This window comes from Apus apus, chromosome 2 (genome assembly GCF_020740795.1).
Source record: "Apus apus isolate bApuApu2 chromosome 2, bApuApu2.pri.cur, whole genome shotgun sequence".
Lineage (NCBI taxonomy): Eukaryota > Metazoa > Chordata > Aves > Apodiformes > Apodidae > Apus > Apus apus.
In genome coordinates, this window is record NC_067283.1 from 100266998 (window position 1) to 100287404 (window position 20407).

The following is a 20407-nucleotide window of genomic DNA, read 5'->3' on the forward strand; positions in this document are numbered from 1 at the left end:
CTAGGCTGTTTCAAAAGGAGCTTAAGTTTAAGCAACAAGAGGACTCGGGTCATCTTCTTTCTCTGGCTTGATTGAAATGTTTGAGGTTGTACTTGCAGCTCTGTGCAATATAATTGCTAGCAGTGAGTAAAAGAATGACTTCATGTTTTCAAAATATGAGCAGTCACCTAAAAGAAGTCAAACTTAGGAATGCTGAACCAGAATCAGAAATGCTAAAATGGTTCTAGCTACATATATCTCCAGTACATGTAACTCCAGCAACCAATTGCTCAGTTGTAAAAATACTGGTGGAACAGGATTGAAAAGGGCAAGAGTCTGGCTGTCTCATCTTGTATTCCCACATCCATTAGGAAATAGGTATTTTGCAGCCAGTTCAAATGGAATAGAACAACACCATGAGTTACTGGCCTTAATTGAAAAAGAAAAAAGAAAAAAAAAGAAAAAGACTATTTCTCCATGTTGGTTTACCCATGTCTTTTGGTGATTAATGTATGTCCACTAAAAAAAGAGGATGACCAAAGATACTGTGATATGAGGTTGTAAAAGAGAGTGTATCCCCCATTTCTATCTCCTTGTGGGCTAAACAAGGAATAGTTCTATGAGTTTTTTTCTTCAGTTGGTCATGGACATACATCAAAACAACTCTGCACAGATAATAAACTTGAGCAAACTTCACTCTGTAACTGAAGCCAAACAGCCCAAACCAACAAGGCAATGGGGTTAAATAAAACAATGTTCCAATAACATTTAAAAATTTTAGGTTCAGCATACCAGTGGGGGACGTTATTACTACACAACAAACTTGAGAATGATGTCTCCAAAGAGTGCACACACTCACAGAAGAAAAAACATCTTTCTCAGGATAGAATCACTCACTCAAAGGGGCAGGGTCTCACTGAAGGGTATATTCAGAACAAATAATCGGCCACCAGAAAATGGATGAAGGCACTCAATCCTGAGAAATTTCCTTGAGTAGTGTCCCAGTCCCAAGGGGAGCATTTCCAATCACAAATCAATTGCTCTGAGAAGAACCACTCAAAAGGGATCTCTGGCAGGGACCCCATTTTATAGCCTGTTTGGGTCTGATTTGTGGTCATCTATTGCTCATGGAGTATATGTTGGTCAGTGCCCAACCAGGGTATGTACGTGACAGCAGCCACAGTATGATGCCAGATATGTAAAAATAAGGGAAGGATAGAGCTGGAAGCTGCCATGTTAAAAGCCCTGGACTTTATTTGGAGTAGGGACTTTTGCCATGCAGTTCACTTTTGGCCCCTTCCCCCTAATTTGAAACAAATGTCCTAATTTTTCTACAGTTCCTACAGGTTTTTAATGGGAAAGGTAAGAAAAAGATTACTATTTGATACTGTAAAAGCTGTTTTTAATCTTTAGTACGGACATATTTCTGGCTAGTACTTGTCATGCTTTGAAGACTCAGGGTTTTGTAATCTGAAGTGACACGTGGCTTTTTTTCTACAGTGCCACATGTATTCCAGTAAAATACCAGAGTCAGATAATATGTGCTAACGTACTACATGGAAAGATAATCAGTACACCATTATAAAACAAGAGGAATGACAGGTAGTCAGTCATCTCTACGTTGATTAAAATCCACTAATTAACTAACAAATTTGTTCCTCTAAAGCTATTCTGTCCATGTATAACTGACAGATAATTACTCTGTCAATTCTATATGATAGCTTGAAGGCCTTACCTGATGGTATAATAGCATATTTACAAAATGAAGAAAGTAATATACCACATAGAATTAAATTACATTTATATCACATTCATAACATATAAATAGTTGCTCTCCATGTCAGTGAAGCACTGGATGTCTAGTGCAAGCACAGACAGTTGTACTGTATGTACTACCAGTCAATATAATTTGGTCAAATGTCACATCAAGACATTTGCTAAAGAAGACATTTCTAAAGGTTAAGTAGTGGCTTTTAAAATAGCTAGTTAAGCAACAGACTAGCCAGACTATTGTTGATACAGCTCTAATTAATTGACTGAAGACATTATTACATTTTAGCTGTTAGTTCTGGTAGCCAGATTATAATTAAACTCAGTATACTTGCTAGATGTAGCAGTCAAAAATTATTTTAAAAAGAAGTGTGTGAAGGTAAAAATAAAAATGTATTAAAATATTTATATTAAATACAAATAATAGCTAAAACTAAAACAATATTACATACTGAGCTCATCAGGCAGATAAATACAAGCTGAGAGACAGTACAAAAAATGTGACCTAAGCTACAGCAGGACTGGTATCAAATGTAGTCATTCACAAAAATCAATCAATCAATCAATCAATCAATCACACAATATGTATGTATGCCACATAATTGTGATATACAGTAAAAAGTTAAGTTCAAATTACAAAATAAATAGTTGAAAATTTTTGTCCTTTCCTCCCACTACAGTTTTTTATTAACATTACTGTCACAATTGTGACTTCTCCTGCATCAATCTGTGATGGTCATTATTAATGGAATCAGAGGGAAAATCCAGCACAGTTGGAGTTCAAGATGCCATATTTATTCCTTAGGGGTTAAGTATGCTTTTTTCTAGTGTCTCCAAATTAAATACGCAAAATACATGAAGACTGGAAAACTTACATTAAAAAAGTATCTTGGCACTGATTGCAAAAGATCAAATCACAGCTAAAAATCAATGAAAAAGGTAATGAAGTGTTTCTAACACATCAAGCCTGTCAAAATTTATCTGTGGAATTTGGCAATGGTAAGAATCAGCAAGCATAGGATTAATTCCGCTACTTAGCACACTCTAGAAGATTGTATCATTGTTTTATAATGATTCAAAAAAACCCCAAACTGAAAAACTAAAACCCATAAAACATATGCATAAATTAAAATAGTTGATATGTATGCGATAAATTATTTGGGAATCCTAGAGGTAATATAGCCTAGGTATTTACCATATTGTGTGAAACCTAAACTGATCAGTGAAAATGAGTCTATAAACAGTCTTCTCAGGAAGGAAAATGAAGAAACAGCACTACCATACACTAGGATTATCACTAATTAGCAATATAAAATGCAACTAGGACAAATAGGCAGGAGACAGTACAAATGAACAAACGCCTAGTTGAAACTATGAACATTTCTATTAATTCAAGCTTTTTCTATGACAGTAATCTACATATGTTAGTTACAAATACGTTTTCTTCTTTATCCTATTAAGTGAAAGCTAAAGAAAGCAACAAAAAGTGAGACAAATTTCACTACAATCATAACACCAATGCACAAAACAGAACTTGCAACTGACACAAATGATGTTGTCTCTGCTTGAGATAAGAAATATGTTTCAGAAGCTGCATATTAATGAATTAGATTGGCTTACATTAATTTTTCCACTTTGTTGTTGTTGTCTGCTGATGTTATTAAAACAAGTAAATACTACAAATTCAACAAAGGAAATGTCTTTCCATGTGTAATTTTTGGTTCTGCTCAGTACTTTCAAGGATAGGGATTTTTTTTCTTTCCTCAGGAATTACTGTTTCAAAATTGTGCTGTAGAGCAGGATCAGGTACATATAGGAAGTGGTCCTAATCTCTAGTAAAGGAGTATCTACCACATGCCACATTATCATGTTCTAGTGTTTTGTTATCTCTTAATTCAAAGGCTTAATTATAGCAAACTATGGAGGTTTTGTTACAAAATTGAACTGTTTTTTTCCTTATTCTTAGATGAAAAGAACTGAAACAGAATTTATCCTCACCTTCACTGTAATCTGTTGTTTAGGGCTTTTTTAATGCTTTAGAAAGCTGTTGTTTTGTTTGCCCTTGGTTGTTTATTATTTTCCACCAACAAATACATGACTTCAATATATCCTAGAGGTTGCATTTTTTAACATCTTATTCTTCCTTTTGTTATTCTTTCAGTGGTAGGCAGCAACAGGTATTATTTTGTAATATAATTCTGTGGTCATAATTTAAAATTAAATTGCTATTATTACTACAGAGGAATTTCAGAACCAAGTCAGACTACCAAACACACCTAAAACTAATACCCAGTTTCAAACAGTGACAGGATGTCATTTGGTGATGGCTCTAGAACAAACCTAGCAAAGAACACTGCAACTTTGTGCTAAGAATGTAAATCTGTTTATACTCTACATCAAACTAATTATTTTCATTTGTTATAAAAGGAAGATACTGCTTTAAAAGCTGTAGCCTGTGTATTGCAATAACAATTTATATTCTCATTACTCTTCAGTGTCAGTCTTTATTATTGCAATCCAATGCAAGTAAGAAAATTTGCAGATGCACTTCCCAAATAATAGGAAAGAAGCAGAACAATGGTCCCCATTTTTCTCATTCCCTTGGGAAATTATTAATGTTAGCTTTTTTTGCTTGTCTCTGAAAATAACTGTTTTTTTGAATGAGAGATTATTCTATTAAAACATCGTCTATTTGTGCATGTAACTAGAGAACCTAAAAATTCTGTACTTTTGCTAATGCTCCCTTCTGCTGAAAATTGCAATTATCACACAGAGTACGTAGTCATTTCATTTACAAAAACCTTATAAACTGAGTGTAAAACAAGAGACAACTGATGGATAGAGAATGACAGAGGAGTACAAGGGAATAACAAGACAATACTAGCCACTATGATAGACAGCAGTCTCAGAACAGAATTACCTTAAACACTGAACACTTTTTTTTTTTTCCTTTAAATAGTTCTGAGACATGAAGCTTGAATCCATGTATTATAGGCTATTAACACAAATTAGTAGAGAAGAGACACTGAAAAAGACCAAAATATCAGTAATCTCTTTAAACTATTGTTGATGGCTAACTGCTGAGTGCATTGCTAAAAGATGGCCAACAGCAGACCAGGGTAGCTGTATTTAATACCCTCACTATGTTGCTGTGTACATATGGTGTTTGTCAGATGAGTTTGATAATGAGTGTCTGTCTGGTATTCACTCTTCCATAAAATACTGTCCCACAAGCCTGAAATACTTCATTGAACAAGGTGAGCAATGTCAGAACAAGCAGACAGAACACCAATGAATGGATAGCCAGAAGCTTTTGCTATGGCCCAGACTGAACACCTGTCTTCTCATTTAAATAATCACTGAAATATTTTTGTTTATGGTTCCTCAGAAAAATATCTTTAACTATTCAGCTTTAATTGTTTAATTGTCTGTCCTTCAGTATGTAAAGCAATAAAATGAGTGTTAGTTTTCAAGATTAGTTTATGTGTGAATTACCGCTTAGCTTTAGATATCCCTGTTGTACTGAGAAACTCTTCAAGGCCATTATGCATTTTAATCCTCAGTCAAGCTTAATTTGAGAGACAAGTTTAGCTTTGTTGTCCTTGTCTTCCATGTTACAAACATTATTCTTGCAGCTTTAGGTAAATGAGAAATTTTACACAGAAGAGTAAACCCAAGTCACACTCCTTCCATTCAAATCTTGCCTTACACTTTTCAAGTTTTACAGTCAAAAACCAAAACAATTTGAATTCACACTTTAGCAATGACAATTCTACACACATTATGATTAGAACTCCTTTATCTTTTTCTCAATAAATATATATACACAGATTAAATTTTAACCTATCTGTCATTTTAAGCAATTATGGCATAAAGATGGTATTTTTAACATTATTATTTAAATATTACCTTAAAATTCATGTTTCATCCTGGACAGGTAAAAGGTTCATGGATTTTTCAGGCCTAAAGTAAAAGCAGCCAATTATTTTTTCCAGTGTGTTGTACAAACTGACAGGCATGTGGTAAGTTTATAAAGTAGACTGATCTTGCTTAGGAAATGTTATTCTTCAAGGCAAAAACTTTTAAAAGAATGGCTAATGCCATTGTCAAGTAAGATCTTAAGACCTGAAATGTTTGTGGTAAGGATTTTAAAATTTGGGTTTTTTTTTGTCTCATAGAGGTTCACCATAGCCTGGAGAAGAGAAGGCTTCAGGAAGACCTTACAGTGGCCTTCCACTACCTGAAGAGGGCCTACAGGAAAGCTGGGGAGGGGCTTTTCACCAGAGAGGGTAGTGATAAGACAAGAGGGAATGGTTTTAAACTGGAAGAGGGGAGATTTAGGTTAGACATCAGGAAAAAAATTCTTCACCGTGAGGGTAGTAAGACACTGGAGTAGGCTGCCCGGTGAGGTTGTTTTTGCTCCCTCCCTGGAGGTGTTGAAGGCCAGGTTGGATGAGGCTTTGTGCAACCTGCTATAGTGGGAGATCTTTAAGGTCCCTTCCAACCTTAACCATTCTATGATTATATGATTCTTATCTGAGCATTGCACTTTATTTAAAATTCAGTTTCAAAATCACTGAAAAGTTAAGAATAGCATCTAGTTTGTTCAAAACCTTCATTTTCTGAAAAAAAAAAAAAAAAAAAAGTTATTTGCAAGGAAACTAGCTGCAGAAACCTACAGCTTTCAAGATGTATTTGCACTTTTTCTGTTTAATTGAAGACAAGAATGTCAGAAGTGGTAAAAACAGTGAAGACAATTTCTGTTGAGCAGAAAAGAGAAAGTTGCACATTTTTGCTGCTTCTTCAGGATAACCTACCACTTTTGTCATTTTTGCAGGCATTTTGCTGAGTTGGGAAAGAGGGAAAGAAGAGGATAAAAAAACATGTGCACCACTCTGCTTCAGATGTCAGTCATCAGGGCCACAAAGACTGGATGTTCATCCTCAGGAAGTCCTGTGGATGCAGCTCAAAATGAGCCCTGTCTAAGCAGAAACACACAATTATTCCAAATTATTTCTAGGTTACACAATGCAATGACTCAACTTGATTGGAAAGATAAATTAATTGAAGAATTATTTTTCTTTTTTTTGTGTAGAAAGTCCCTGTGTATGATATTCATAAAGGAAAGCTGAACACTTGACTTTTATTCCAGTCTCTAAGAGAATCTCTATTTTAATCAGAAGCAGACTTTTTTTCAGCTCTTTCCTTTTAGGGAGAGGAAGAGATTGTAACACTGCAAATCTGCTCTTATATTAGCATGGAATGAATATATAAAGTGAAAAGGCTTTGCCAAAGTTTTGGTTTTTTGTTTTTTGTTTTTTTTTTCCCTCCTCTTCCACAGATGAAAATTGATTGAAAGAAGGATTCAGCATGAATCGCTCTGCATTTCTGTCTTTCACGCTGGTGCTGGTTCAGCTTTGGCTTAGCTCTCCAAGCATGCACGACTGCAGTATTGAAAACACAGACCAGTCTTTCACAGCAGTGCGAAGAGTGAAACGTGGCTGGGTATGGGAGCCACTTTCTGTAACTGAGGAACAGACTTCTGAGAAGCCTGAGTATATTGGACAGGTATGAAAAGTAATGACTCAAGGATGGTACAAAGTTAGATTTGATGTGCTGATTAGCAGCCTACTACCTTGACTTGTAAGACTAAGCACCTCCAGTGACCTGGAAATAACAGGAAATGTAGAAAGAGGAACTGAGGAAGCTGTAATTAGGAAGTAAAACATCTATGTTTTCTTGTGACCTGACTTAGGGTTAGAGAACTCCAAGAACCTTCTTCCACCTATGTCTGCTGCCAACAAAGCTTCACATTTACAATGACTCTGATACCAAATCTGGTTCCATATACAGCAGATGAAGGCATCAAGCAGAAAAGTTCCTTTTTGTGTTCTTAATGAAGATGTTTTTCAACATCTGGTGATTTGCTTGTGCTAATTTTGGCACTGCATCAAAGCAGCCATACTGAGTGAAGTGTAGTTTACAAGCAGTATGTAGCATGACTTTCTATTACACTAAGTAGCAGATGATTTACCCCTCATTAATTTTTAATGATGCAGATTAATGCTAAATCCTTTTACCACTGAGAAACTACAGGAATCTGCATGGTTCACTAGATTAATGTAGCCTTAGCAAAACAAGAAAATATTTTTCACCCTCCTTTAAAAATGTGCTTTGAGATTTATTTATTTTTAATTGAGGTTTATCTGCCCCTTTCTTCTCTCTCTGCTTATTATTATTATTAATTTATATTATTAAGTTTTGTATGCTAGAAGTAATTGCAATCTTGAGATCTAGTGTTCTTTTCTTTAAGACACTTTCTAGATGAATGAACCAAACTAAGTTTAACTGCTAATTAACTAACACTAAAATTTAATTGGACCCAAAGGGTGAAGTGCTCAAAATTCATTAGTTGCATTTTCACAGCCCCTTCAAAGTAACTACTATGGAAGTGTGATGTCTCACTTTGGAGAGAACAAGTGTAAACATACTAATTTTAAAATTATTATTAATTTTCTGATATCTGGAAAACAGTTTCCTGTAAAGAAACTTCATTAATGTCAAGCTTTTTCATCTTGTTTTACAAACATTTTATAATCTTGTGTTTCTGCTTCTCACAGGCAAACCATGGGGATTTTTTATTGAAGGTTATGGTTAATTTATTGCAGTTTAGCCATGGTCTAATCAGACATATTTGCTTATGTCTTTTATTGAGTAGACTATACTCTACTTGTCAAATGAGTTTTTCGTAAATAAGGCCCTGAATGAAAACTGCATTGATGAAAATACAAGGCTAGACATTCTCTGTTTTTACGTCACTATTTCAATATGAACTTTTTTCAACCAGATTCAGAGCTCAATCTTCATTTAACATAGACTCATGAATCCTTTTCCATTATTATGTTTAAGAAAAAGAAATGTGTCCACCAGCACTGCAGTGGCAGATATAGGAGAACAAGTAAATAAATTCTTGTTCCCCATTCTCATTTACAATGGGAAGACCATTTCTTCTTTTCTGTCAGTCAGGTTAACTGAGAAGCTACAGTATGCTTTCTCAGCAAATGTCATCTGAAAAAGACCTCTCATTTGACATGGTCAAGGTCATGAAAATCTTTTGGGAATAAAAGATTCTGAGTGAAGTGATTCAACACAGATTAGGTCCAAACAGCGAGTTCAAAGCATGTGTCCAGTCTCTAAAGGTTTCATGCATTCTGTGATCACACCTGAACCTCATCTTTAGTTGAAGGTTTGGATATTTGGCAGCTTTCCCTTTCCCTGGGGTTCATGACAAGGAAATCAAGATTTATGAATCAAAAATGAATCCATATGGATCTGTGGTGTCCCTTAGCCAGATGTTAAATTTGTATGGTGTTAAAATATATTCGACCAAACGACTCATAAAGGGGTGAACCTGAACCATGTTCTGTGGACAACTACATATGTTGAAAATATTTTGCTTTTATTTATTCATATTTTAAATGGTTCTAAGCTCTCTACCTTTGAACATTCTCTCTCTTGAACCAGCAAGGACAGCTAAATCAGTATAATTTAGAACTTAAATCCTCTGACAGAACTCAGAGCAGGAACTCAAAACTGTCCCTCCTATTTCAGAGCAGTGTCCCAGTCACATTCTGAATAAATTATCCATAAGACACAGGCAGATAATAATGTATTATAACGATATTTAAAAGGCATGAATGTTTTTCGAAATGAAAGTTTACACTATTTTTGCCACTTCAGAAACCATTACAAAATATGTTGGAAAGATAAAATGGGGAAATGTGCCCTTTACACCCTGTAGTTAATTACTTCACGCTCTGTGGCCTCATATCCTACATTGATCTCTAGGGTCAATAAGAATAAAGCAAAACAGTGAGATTATAGAAGTCAATAAGTAGACATATTATTTACATTTCAATCCTGCTTCTTTGTAGAAGAAGCAGGTTGAATACAATTTTTTTTTTTTTTTTTACTTTTTACTTTTTACTTTTTTTTTTTTACCTTGCTTCTTTTCAGTTATTATCCAGGCTCCTAGAGATTTTGACATGTCTTGTTCAAAACCCAAAATAAATACTGAAAAAAATAGTGAACGAATGATATGGTAGAACTTCCTGTTCTCATAAAATTCATCTGTGGGTGCTTGACACATTAAGAAATTAAATTATTTTTATTTTTAAAGTCCTGATTCATATTGTCAATATTAACAGAACTATTTTGTTGGCATGAACAAATACAGCTGGATGGCAGTGGCCTCCAAGGGTCAGATTAATCAGAGGAATCATCACCATAAAGTTCATCTTTGCAAGACAGCAGGGGATGCAAATCATACCAAAAGGAAATGGAAAATACCTATAAATTTATTTCAGAATCATGGAATCATAGAATCATAGAACCATTCAGGTTGGAAAAGACCCTTGGGATCACCCAGTCCAACCATCATCTCTATTCCACAAAGTTCTCCCCTAAGCCATATCCACCAACACCACATCCAAACGACCCTTAAACACATCCAGGGATGATGACTCAACCACTTCCCTGGGCAGCCTATTCCAGTGCCTAACCACTTTTTCTGTGATTTTATTTTTCTTAATGTCCAGTCTAAACCTCCCCTGTTGCAGCTTGAAGCCACTCCCTCTTGTTCTACTGCTAATTACCTGTGAAAAGAGACCAGCACCAGCCTCTCTACAATGACCTTTCAGGTAGTTGTAGAGACTGATGAGGTCTTCCCTCAGCCTCCTCTTCCTCAGACTAAACATTCCCAGCTCCTTCAAACATTCTTCACAAGATTTATTTTCTAGGCCCTTCACCAGCTTCGTTGCCCTGCTCTTTACTCACTCCAGCACCTCGACGTCTCTCTTGAATTGAGGTGCCCAAAACTGGACACAATACTCCAGGTATGGCCTCACCAGTGCTGAGTACAGGGGGACAATCACCTCTCTCCTTCTGCTGCTCACACTATTTCTAACACAAGCCAGGATGCCATTGGCTTTCTTGGCCACCTGGGCACACTGCTGGCTCATATTCAGCCCCTTGTCAGTCAGAACCCCCAGGCCCTTTTCTGCCAGACACTTTCTGGCCACCCTTCCCCAAGCCTGGAGTGTTGCCTGGGGTTGTTGTGGCCCAAGTGCAGGACCCAGCACTTGGCCTTGTTGAAGCCCAGACCATTAACATAAGCCCGACTATCCAATCTATCCAGGTGTCTCTGCAGAGCCTCCCTATCCTCATGCAGATCAACACTCCCGCCTAGCTTGGTGTCATCTGCAAACTTACTGATGATACACTCTATGTCCTTATCAAGATCATCAATAAAGATGTTAAACAGAAACAATCCCAACACTGAGCCCTGAGGAACACCACTTGTTACTGGCCACCAGCTGGATTTGACTCCATTGATCATCACTCTTTGGGCCTGACTGTCCAGCCAGTGCTTGATCCAACAGATCGTGTGCTCATCCAGGCCATGAGCAGCCAGCTTTTTTATGAGAGTTTTGTGGGGAACTGTGTCAAATGCTTTTTGGATGTCCAGATAAACAATATCCGCAGCCTTTCCCTGTTCCAATAGTCGGGCAATAATAAACAAACAAACAAAAAACAATCAAATAAAATATATCGATATATATTTAATTGAAATTAATATAAATATATAAATTAAAGAAATATAAGATAAATATAAATAAATAAAAATACTCGGGTGAGAATAAATAATATAAGCTTGTATCACAGAATGACTTTTCATCACTTTAATATTTCAAGAAAAATAAATAACCATTGTCTCTCATATTTACATTTAGTATTACTGAATAAAAATATATATATAAAACTTATAATGTACACTTGTCATTAATAATACTATTAATAAAAACTGATAATGTTTAATGACCTTTGCATTATTTTCAGTAGTTGCTCTGGGAGTTGATAAAGTAAAGTAGGTACTTGCCTTCACTTCTAAGTGGCTGAAGGATCTTTTTTTCAGCTTATATCAGTACTTTAAAACTGAACCATGACTTTCTGAAAATGTTACAATACTTTCTTTTAATTATTAGTGTCCAAGAAGGCTCACTAGTGACAGGGTTCTTTGTAGAATGAAAATACACAAAGCCTAAAATTAATATTCCAAAAGTTTATTCTTCACAAAATGTGGCATATTTTTCTGTTTTCTACTTGCAGCTGAAATCAGATTTAGACAAGCAGGATGGCAGCCTAAAATACATCTTGACTGGAGAGGGAGCTGGAAGCATTTTTACTATTGATGAACAGCACGGCAAAATCTACGTGACACAAAAGCTGGATCGAGAAGAGAAATCCTTCTACACTCTAAGAGCACAAGCAGTTTACAGGAGCACTCAACTTCCTGTAGAACCAGAATCAGAATTTATTATCAAGGTTCTAGATATCAATGACCATGAACCACAGTTCTTGGATGGACCTTATGTGGCTACTGTTCCAGAAATGTCACCTGAAGGTATGACATGATGTGAACCAAACTCTTTATTTCCTGATTTTTTCTAGATAGCTTTGTTTATATAAAATCTTAATAGTGTATTTTGTAGACAGCCTTTCAATGAGAAGGCAGCAAACTGTTTTCAGGCTTGGAAATTCACAAGGTATATGCTTAATCTGAAGATTGTACATATATCTGTTGAAGATCCTTGCCTTTAAATATTTAGGTAGCTACATGTATCCAAGTCCTTTTCTAGAATCCGGATGCGTGCTTGGATTGACTATAGAGAGTAACTCTCCCATCAGTGATTAAGATTAGTACTTGTTTAAAAATATAACATTACCATTCAGAATAGGTTGAATGATATAGCCGGTTGATCCTGCAAAGGAGATTTGGGAATGACATATTCTATTACTTCTTCAATCACAATGGCACCCTAGCCTCTAGGAAATTGTTCAGTGTATGATTATTGTTACAACCTGTCAGCTCTTCAGACTTCTATCAACCTGAAAGAAAAATATGCATGTAAAAGTCCTGTGACCTCAGCTGACCTTTTAATGACAGAAGTATAAACTTGGTTGAACTGAAAAGTGCTTAAAAGCATCCTTCAGTCTGCTCTGATTCTGCTTAATAATTAAGCAATATGTCTTCATTATACTCAGTGCAGTATAAATCATACTGTATTGTAACTGGAAAATAATCACATTAACATAACAGGCACTTATGATTTCCCCTCCAAAAGAGGGGAATTGTTTTCCTGTCAAGGGGAACAACTTAATCCCTGCATCTCTTCTTTCCCATCTCCAGACAGTCAAACAGAGCTGTACTAGTATCTGTCATGCATCTGGAAACTTAATACAACAAACAGAGAGCAAAGTCAACATCTGAAAAATATAGGTGTATATTTACATATATATTTACAAACACATATGCATGCATAATATGTATAGACATGCATTTAAATCCTTAAAATAACAGTGTAACTGCAACAGACATAAACAAGTATGTTATAGATGCTGCTGTCTCCAATTGATTATCTTCAAAGTAAAAGGAAAAGGATTCTTTAAATCCTACTGAAAGGATCCAAGTAATCCTTTAAATTCACACCTTTATCTCTTTTGGATATTTCTACTACAAATAACATTGAAAAGACACTCAAATATTGTGCTACTTAAAACTGTATGAATCAATAAGCTCATTAACTTATTAGGATCTGTGAACGTAAAAGATAATAACAAATATTTCATTCAGCATTACCCATTCCACTTTTAGGGCAGATTCAGTGAAGCTTTCACAGGGAGCTGTAAACTTTATCTTCTGCCAGCCTGGATGGCAGTTGAAAGAAAAGAATATTCATGTTTGAGATTAAATCAAAAGTGGGGTTAGTATACTTCAAGTATGTATTTTCAAATATATCCTTTCAAGCAGGAAGCAGTAGTTCACCATCACTACTAGCAATAACTACCAAACACATCCATTTAGTCAGTTTATTTCTTAGTGACCTTTCTTACACCACCTTCTACTAGAGAAATAATTTTGGGTGTATGATTCTTCTCTACCATTTTCTTCCTTGCAGACAGATTCATTTGTCTCGAGACTTCTTAATCTGAATTCTTGGTCAAATAACTTTCTCTAACATAATAGGTTCCTTGTTCAGGCTGCTTCTAGCCAATGCATCTTGCTCATTTATTTAGGTTTGGTGATGCAAAGCCAGGTGTCTTGTCAAGGATCTTCGCTGTTTTTTTTAATATATGTTTGTAGTAATAACGAATATAGTTCATTGTCTAGAATTATCTGGGTGTTTTTATCTGAGATTGCACAGATTTAGGACTTTTTCAGCTTCATTAGATTCTTCCCTGCCCAGCTCTTCAGCCTGTCCAGGTCACGCCAGATGGCAGCACATCCCTCTGGAGCGTCAGCCACTCCTCCCAGTTTTGTATCATCAGTGAACTTGCTGAGGCTACACTCTGTCCCCTCATTGAGGTCATTGATTTGTATGTTGAACAAGACCAGACTGAGTATTGACCCCTGGGGGACACAACTGGTTACAGGCTTCCAACTCAACCCTGATCCATTGATCACAACCCTGATCCATTCATCTAGCCTACGCTTCCTCAGTTTCCTAATGAGGATGTTATGGGAGACAGTGTCAAAAGCCTTGCTGAAGTCAAGGTAGATAACATCCATTTCTCTCCCCTCATGGAGCCAGCCAGTTACAAGGTCATAGAAAGCAATCAGGTTGGTCAAGTGTGATTTTACTTTGTTGAATCCATGCTGACTTCTCGCAATGACTTTCTTTGCTTTCACATGTTTTCAGTTGACATCCAGAATTATTTTTTTCCAGCACCTTACTGTGGACAGAGGTGAGACTAACTGGCCTATAGTTCCCTGGGTCTTCCCTCATGCCTTTTTTGGCCTTTTTGAAGACTGCTCATGTTTTGCAATATAAAGGCTGATATTTCATATATAAATGTCCCAAAACATGTATGTTCCTGCTGCATGACCTGGAAGAAATCATAGTAGGCCTTGCATTACTTAATGACTTTATGAAGGAAAAGAAAGAGAAAGGGAAGGAGGGAAAGAATAGGAAAAGTTAGAGAGATAACAGAAAATCATCAGTCCTGGATCCAGCATTGGGCTAGCCAGTGGAGGGGTTTGTGCCAGTGAGGCTCCAGAAATCCAGCATTACAGTCTCTCCTTTTATAGGCCTGCTTCACTTAAACCATCATTTAGCGTTGATGTCTTAAGTGTGGTTGAGACATATCACTATTAAGTGACAGGAGTGGACCTCCACCCCCTCTGCTCCTCCACAATTATCTCTGATTATCTCTGTCGTTGTCATTATCTCTATCCTTGTCTCCATATGCAGGCCTTAGGCCTTATACAGGTCATGATTTCCATAAATGATATCACATCATTGCTGGACTGGCAAGATGTGGGGGTTTTGGGGTTTTTTTGCTTGTTTTGGGAAAGGGTTATGTGCTGATTAATAGCTTTAAAAGATATTATTTATATCTTATAAATTATTTTTCTTCCAAACATGAAGTTACAAAATATTTTTAATACATTTTAACATCGTAATTTCTATCACTTAAATACAAATTTCTAGCTAAGCATTATTCATTTCAGCAAATGGCTTGACTTTTTTTTGCTGTAGGTTCAGTGTATAAAGAATTACAGACTTGATGACAGTGAAAATTAAAAATTGAAACTATTATAAACTATTCTAAACCCATGATGACAATACCCCCCACTGTAGGTGTATAGCAGGTTCATGACCATCTAAAGAACCTGAAGGTGCATAAATCTATGGTCCTGAAGGAGTTGGCGGATGAGCTTGCTAAGCCTCTGTCCATCATATTTGAGAGGTCATGGCAGTCTGGTGAGGTTCCTGCTGATTGGAAAAAAGCGAACATAGCCTTTATTTTTAAAAAGGGGAAAAAGACAGACACAGGGAACTACAGGACACTCAGTCTCACCTCTATGGCCAGCAAGATCATGGAGCAGATCCTCCTGGAAAATCTGCTAGGGCACATGGAAAATAAGGAGATTATTAGTGACAGCCAACAAGGCTTCACTAAGGGCAAGTTATGCCTGACCAATCTGGCAGCCTTCTACAACAAGACTGCAGAGGTGGTGGATGGTGGCAGAGCAACTGACATAATCTGTCTGGATTTGTGGAAGGCATTTGACATTGTCCCACGTGACATCCTGGTCTCCAAACTGACAAGTCATGGATTTGACAGATGAACCACACGGTGGATAAGAGACTGACTGGATGGCTGCACCCAGAGAGTTGTGTTCAGTGGCTCAGTGTTCAAGTGGAGGCAAGTGATGAGTGGTGTTCCTCATGGGTCAGTATTGGGACCAGTGCTGTTTAACGTCTGTTTTGGAGACATGGACAGTGAGATTGAGTGTATCCTCAACAAATTTGCTGATGATATCAAGCTGTGTGGTGTGGTTGACACCCAAAAGGGAAGGGATGCCATCCAGAATGAACGTGACAGGCTGGAGAGGTGCACCAGTGCCAGCCTCATGAAGTTTAACAAGGCCAAGTGCAGGGTCCTGCACCTGGGTCAGCACAACCCCAGGCACAAATACAGGCTGTGGGAAGAATGGCTAGAGAGCAGCCCTGAGGAGAAGGACCTGGGGACATAATTTCTTCTTTTCTCCTTTAGCATAATTATACAGCCATATTGGTAAGCAAGTGAAACCATGTAAATGTATGGCAGAAAGTTTTAGGAAATAGATTGGTTTCCCACTGTTCCTCATGAAAAGTGATACTTGTATTCTTATGCAGAACCTAGGTGAGGAAAAAAAGCAAAAATAATTATATTATTTCAAAGGACAATTATCACTGATGATGCCATGAGTTTGCTGTCAATCTTGTATCTTGGATATAACTGACTTTGAGCCAGAGATGAAATCAAGCTCTGCAGATTCATTCTGCTATGTCTTTTGTACTGGGGAGTCAGCTGTGGCCCTTGCACTAGGACAGGCTCATCAAAGACTCAAAAATAAAAAACTATCAGAGCTTTGCTATAGTTCTTTGCTCCTTTACTTGCTAATAATTAATTACTTCATCACTGGTGGGCCTGCTGGTGATAAAGTGGCTATGTTTTCTTATTCCCATGGGAAGCTTCCATAAAATACTTTGAATATTCAAGGGGACGAAAAACAATTTGCTGTACTCCACTCAAATAGCAGAAACCAGGGAAAAAAAGGCATAAGATGCAGATTATTTTAACTCATATAAATAAAGTGCTGAAAAGTCATATGCTATTTATCTTTAATTTAAAATTTTAATGCAAGAAGAACAATTCCTGAGGAAATTATAGAAGCTGTCAAATGCTCCTGTAGATATTCAGGACTGTTTACTAAAACAACTAGTATGTTTAAAGGTTTTTAAAGAGTTTATGTTTTGTTATTACAAGATAATTTATACAAGAAGAAAACGGACATAATCTATTATGTTTTTTCCTTGAGGTACTTCGGTTACACAGGTAACAGCTACAGATGGTGATGATCCTTCTTATGGGAATTATGCCCGTCTGCTTTACAGTCTCATTCAGGGACAGCCTTATTTCTCTGTGGAGCCAAAGACAGGTACTACAAATGATCCTGTAACTTGAAAACATTCATAACCTGATATAAAATGGATGCAAGCAAAAATGTCATTCTTCATTTCAACACAAAGATCAACTGATACTGCTCTACACTTACACATTTTTTAAGATCCTAGATAAAAATAAATAAATAAATAAACAAATAAATTTTTTCCTATAAAAATTGAAAATCTTTCTCTCTAGAGAATCAGCAATTTATTTAGCGAATTATCTTGCTAAAGAAAAGAGTTGGATACTGAGCACCCCATTCAACAAATGGACTTAGAAACACTTCTGGGTTAATAGCTCTGTGACTCATTATGTGAGATTCTTATACCTATACTGGAGAAAATCCAGATACGTGACATTGCTCCAAAATCCTGATTTCTGGGGAAGAAAGAAGGTTATATATAGCAGAGGAGATATATGATGTGTTCTGCTGCCCAGAACCCTAACTATGCAGAATGGATCTGTGATAAAGTGTAGACATTGCCACAAGTACTAAATCCCAGTTTTAGTTGTGCTGTGCATGGTCTAGCATGTAAATTAGTAACTGTGTGTGATGATGCATTTATACTGATATTTAGAGTTGAGTGTTGGGGAAGAACATCAATAATATGTTACTATATTATACTTTTCATTTTTAGGGGTCATCAGAATGGCTTCCCAAATGGATAGAGAAACAAAAGATCAGTATTTGGTCATCATCCAAGCCAAAGATATGGTTGGGCAAGCAGGGGCACTTTCAGCAACAGCCACTGTTACCATCAACCTTTCTGACATCAATGACAATCCACCTAAGTTTCAACAGCGTGAGTATAGGCTACTTACAGTAGTTGATGTCTTGAGGGAATTTAGATCTACTGTAGCTCTATTAAGTTCACTGGTAGGTCTTTTCAGAACAAATCCATTCTTTAACTTCAGCTTAGAGATTTAAACAAAATAAATAATAATTATTAAAAAACAAGTAAACAAACAAAATACCATAAAAGCTTAAAAGCTAAGAGGAAAATAAAGCCTCTAATTATAAAGAACCTCAGTCCTGCTGTTTTTATGACAAGGCTTTGGAGACAAATGACTTACTAGTCTTCTTTCCATATAGTTGGCCCTAACTAAGCCTAAAATATGGCAAACAAAGTATTTAGTACCATTTCACTCACCTTGTTTCTTTTTCTCCTCTCTTCATTCTAAGCTAACAGATACTGCAAACTTTTTGGCAAATGATGTGACCTTCTAGATCCAGGCAGTTTGTAACAGATGGGGCAGCTGCTAGCTAGTACCTCAGGAAGAAGTAATGAAATAAAGTTAGGAAGTTGCCCTCCACTGTTTTTGCATTCTGTTGGTTCTCCTTAGTTCTTTACTTACTGCTAAATTCTGACTGAGAGAGGAGGACTCATGAGTGGAAAGGATGTCATTCCCTGCCCCAAAGATCTATCCACTGCTCTAATAAAAGCTGAGGGCTTTCCCCAACTTTCTAAGAGTCTCAGACTATCATAGCTACAGCAGGTATTAACCGTGGCAGATCATTAAACCCTGACAGTATTTCTTTCTTTAGGACTCTACTATATGAGTGTCTCTGAAGAGGCTCCCGTGGGCACCACTGTAGGCATAATCTTCGCAGAAGACAGCGATATAGGGGAGAATGCAGCCATGAACTATTTCATCGAAGGAGATAACTCAGATGTTTTTGACATCATTACTAACAATGAAACTCAAGAAGGAATTATCTTATTAAAAAAGGTGAGATCTCAGAAACTTAGAAAATATCTGAATACTGGAAAGAGTCTTCTCAAGTAAGCTGGATGTTTAAAAAAGACCTATTGCTTTAAGTTCTACTATTTTTTTTTCTTTCTTCAGTCTTTGTGATTTCACTGAGATATTAGGGGGATAAAAACAAGCCTACTTTTCTTTCTTTTTGTTAATTTTTTTTATGAATTCCTATTACTTCTGAGCACAGTAGAGGCAGTTAAAGTCTCTTACTAGCTGTGCAACACTGTTCATCTTGTTGTGAGAAAATGTTCAATCTCTTCCATGTATCACTTGTGAAACCTTTATCAACAAGTTGTACACTATATTTACTCACTTCCAACACATCCTGTTAAACTTAACTGAAGCCAGAATGTATTACAGTAATAGATAGACAGTGGAAAATTTGCTGTGATATTGGTTTAAAAAGTTACTAAATATACTCAGAAATATACCAGTTTATGAACTGAGATTCTTAAGAGGCCTTAATACTGTATGATTTATTTTGGAGTCACATAGAAAGATTTCTGGGTCATCTGGGTCATCATCTGAAATGCTGATAGAGTTTGGTAGTCTAGTGAAATCCAGGAGCCTAGGGAACTGAATGTTATAAATTTGTTTGCTTTGGATTTTTTCTTTGTTTGTTTGTGGGGTTTTTTTGTTTGTTTTTCTATTTGGATTTATTACAATTCAGGCATGTATTTATTTTGTAACTGAAATACAGAAGACAATGACTATAAAATAGCAATATAACTGTGTTTATTAAATACTCATTTTTGCCTTTTGAATTTATTTCCTTTAGAGACTAAATTTTAACACACTCAGCTTAACCCTTACAGATTAATTGATTTGCATTGCTTATGTAAGAGTAAAGAATAGCATTCACTAAAGTTCTATCTGTGTTAGAAATGCAAGTACTAATAGAAGCAGCTGTTTTTCTAAAGGTTGACATTTATATCATAGAATCATAGAATTATTTGAATTGGAAGGAATGTTAATGATCATCTAGTTCCAATCCCCCTGCACAGGCAGGGACACCTCACACTAGATCAGGTTGCTCAGAGCCCCATCTAATCTGCCCTTGAACACTTTCAGGGATGGGCCTTCTACAGCTTCCCTGGGCAACCTGTTTCAGTGCTTCACCACCCTCACATTAAAGAATTTCTTCCTAATGTCTAACCTAAATCTACCCTCTTCCAGGTTTTATCCATTCCCCCTTGTCCTGTTAATGAGTGATTTTGTAAAAAGTCCTGTCTCAGCTTTCCTGAAGGCCCCCTTCAGGCATTGGAAGACTGCTATAATGTCTCCCCAGAGCCTTCTCTATTCCAGGCAGAACAGCCCCAATTCTCTCAGCCTGTCCTACTTC

At 36.5% G+C, this 20407-nt stretch overlaps 1 protein-coding gene across 11 annotated transcripts in view; it reads left to right on the plus strand.

Moving 5' to 3' along the window:
* The window catches only part of LOC127380863 (cadherin-19-like), a 108681-nt gene that overhangs the window by 60562 nt on the left and 27712 nt on the right, over nucleotides 1-20407 (plus strand). For 10 of the 11 annotated variants that reach the window (XM_051610400.1, XM_051610399.1, XM_051610401.1 and 7 more), the window contains 6 exons: nucleotides 7091-7317; nucleotides 10548-10643; nucleotides 11917-12211; nucleotides 17177-17296; nucleotides 17943-18107; nucleotides 18851-19035. In XM_051610400.1, the coding sequence (XP_051466360.1) occupies nucleotides 7120-7317; nucleotides 10548-10643; nucleotides 11917-12211; nucleotides 17177-17296; nucleotides 17943-18107; nucleotides 18851-19035 (1059 nt within the window). In that variant the 5' untranslated portion in view covers nucleotides 7091-7119. The remainder of the gene's footprint in view (nucleotides 1-7090; nucleotides 7318-10547; nucleotides 10644-11916; nucleotides 12212-17176; nucleotides 17297-17942; nucleotides 18108-18850; nucleotides 19036-20407) is intronic. The other variant, XM_051610407.1, reaches the window with a different exon arrangement.